Consider the following 2,225-nt stretch of genomic DNA (forward strand, 5'->3'; position numbering starts at 1 on the left):
ACATATACGTCGCATGCCCAAGAAGCAGTGCAGAAGCGTACCTGACGTAGAGGCCCACTGCGTAGAAGCCCATGAAGAGCGTGTCCATGAGGCCATACATCTTGCCTTGCTCCGACTTGACGTAGAAGATCGAGTCCATCCACTCTTCCTTGCTCATCTCGCCCTTCACGGCCGAGAAGGACTTGCGCGAGACGTGGAACATGACATAGCTGAAGAAGGTAAGGAAGAAGACAGCGACCTTCTGCCCGCGCGTCGAGGCCATGCGTGCGACTGCTACTGGCGACAGCAAAGGCGAGATGAGGATGCGAAGGTAGATTCCTTGCACCCACGATCTTCGCCATTCGGTTAAAAACGTGTTAACCGGATAGGGCTGCCAACCGGCTACGCTTGCTCCTACTCATACCGGTAGTACGTCCCAAGGACAACGACCCGCGGTTGAACCGAGGTTGATCGATCGCATCTTCGTAGGTCCTATGCTACGGCGAGGCCCACCGCTCGGGCCATGGTCCACGATCCTCCGCCGACGCCAGCGCCGTGGTGTCGCAGCTGTGGTTCACGCTGGCGGCGCGTGATTGGCGGATGCGGCTTACTTCAACTTGTCGAAATGTGGCACCGCGTGCCGAAACTACTATTTTAAACGCGGCATGTGCCACAGTGGTACCACCAAAGATACCGAAGCGACAGTTCGTTCCTCGCGAAGCGTCGTGCGTGGCAACTCGATGGCCGCCGACCACCGCGGATCCTCCGTGGCGCTCTCTCAGCTGCCCATGTGGGGTCGACCCACGACCGATGCGACCGAGAAGCTGGTAGACCATGCGTGGCTGGCTACGCTAACGACTTGGGCCTCGTAGCGCCCGAGCCAGCTCCTGCACGAGCTCACGTCCAAGAACGCCAAGGGCTCCAAGGGCTCGATCCCGCGCATCATCGAGGTATGTTGCACTGCTTTGCATCTATGGAGACAGAGGATCATCGCATTCGCTGCTAGTTTATGAACCTCGAAGACCACTCGTCGCAGAGCGCCTCGACCGTGCCCGTGGACCGCCCGCTGTTTGAGCCGAACCCGGGTGCAATTCTCTTTGACGAGTACATTCCGTTTAATACGCACTACGCCAAGCTCGCTCTGCGCAACAACGACACGGTCGCGCGCCGCATCAAGATCGAGGCGCCCGACTCGCCTTTTTTCAAAATCAAAAAGCTGCATGGCGCCGAGCGCGACGGCAAGGTCGCAGCAGGTATCGAAGTGGCGTACCAGGTCGAGTTCCTGCCCCAGGAGCGGCGCGAGTATGCGCTCGACCTCATTTGTGTCACCGAGCGCGAAAAGTTCATCGTGCCCGTCCGTGCCCGGGGCACGTTTGCCGCTTTGAGCTTTCCGGACGAAGTCGATTTCGGCCTGTGCCCCGTCAAAATCAAGTGCTCCAAAGTCATGACCGTCCACAACGTCGGCACTCGTGGCGCCAAGTTTGTCTTGACGGCCTCGGCGCCGTTCACCGTCTCGCCCCAGACGGTCTACTTGGACATTGGGGCTGCGATCCAAGTCGAAATGGAGTTTCATCCCAAGCACACGAAAGAGCGCGAAGGCGAGCTCGCCATCCAGGACGACAGCGGCCGCGCCTCGTACGTCAAGCTCCTTGGCGACGTGACCAACCTCGAAGTGTATTTGAGCCACCCGATGGTCGAGCCGACGCCAGCGTACCTCACGCTGAGCTCGCGCAAGCGCATCAAGATCTGCAACGGCAGCGACCACCCGGTCGAGTTTTCCTGGAAGGCCTACGCGGGCGAGAAGAGCGAAGAGACTGAGCGCGCACGGCTCTTGGACGAACTCAAGCGCATGGAAGCCTCCGAAGTCGAGCATCTCGGCGACTGCAGTGACGACGAACGCGTCGATCTCATGGGCATTCTCCACCGCAAGTACAAGAATCTGCGCAAGGCCGTGCTCGACGATCCAATGAATTTCGTGGACGAGTGCTTCTCGCTCGAGCCCGCGAGCGGCAAGATCTGGGCGCACTCGGACGCAGAGATCACCGTGACCTTTGTCCCGCACGTCGCCGCCACGTATGCGGGCACGGCGTTTCTGGACATCTCTGGTCGCGACACGCGCTTGCCGCTGCAGATCCGGGGCCGCGGCATCGGCCCGCAAGCGTGCATTCTCTACGACGACCTCTTTGACTTTGGCGACGTCTTTATCAACGACCCGCAGACACACGATTTTTCGATTCAAAATCGCG

The 2,225-nt window shown here is 59.7% G+C and overlaps 2 protein-coding genes across 2 annotated transcripts; one reads left to right on the forward strand and one right to left on the reverse strand.

Annotated features, from left to right (window-relative positions):
• Positions 1–41: 41 nt before the first annotated feature.
• SPRG_18470 (hypothetical protein) lies at positions 42–262 on the reverse strand (the record flags this gene model as incomplete). Its single annotated transcript, XM_012357909.1, has 1 exon — positions 42–262. A coding segment is annotated over one exon (221 nt), but the record flags the coding sequence as incomplete, so codon positions are not given.
• Positions 263–719: 457 nt separating this feature from the next.
• Positions 720–2,176, forward strand: SPRG_18471 (hypothetical protein; the record flags this gene model as incomplete). Its single annotated transcript, XM_012357910.1, has 3 exons — positions 720–806; positions 852–929; positions 986–2,176. Coding segments are annotated over 3 exons (1,356 nt in total), but the record flags the coding sequence as incomplete, so codon positions are not given.
• Positions 2,177–2,225: the final 49 nt, after the last annotated feature.

This window comes from Saprolegnia parasitica (assembly GCF_000151545.1).
Source record: "Saprolegnia parasitica CBS 223.65 unplaced genomic scaffold supercont2.1228, whole genome shotgun sequence".
NCBI classification, from domain to species: domain Eukaryota; phylum Oomycota; class Saprolegniomycetes; order Saprolegniales; family Saprolegniaceae; genus Saprolegnia; species Saprolegnia parasitica.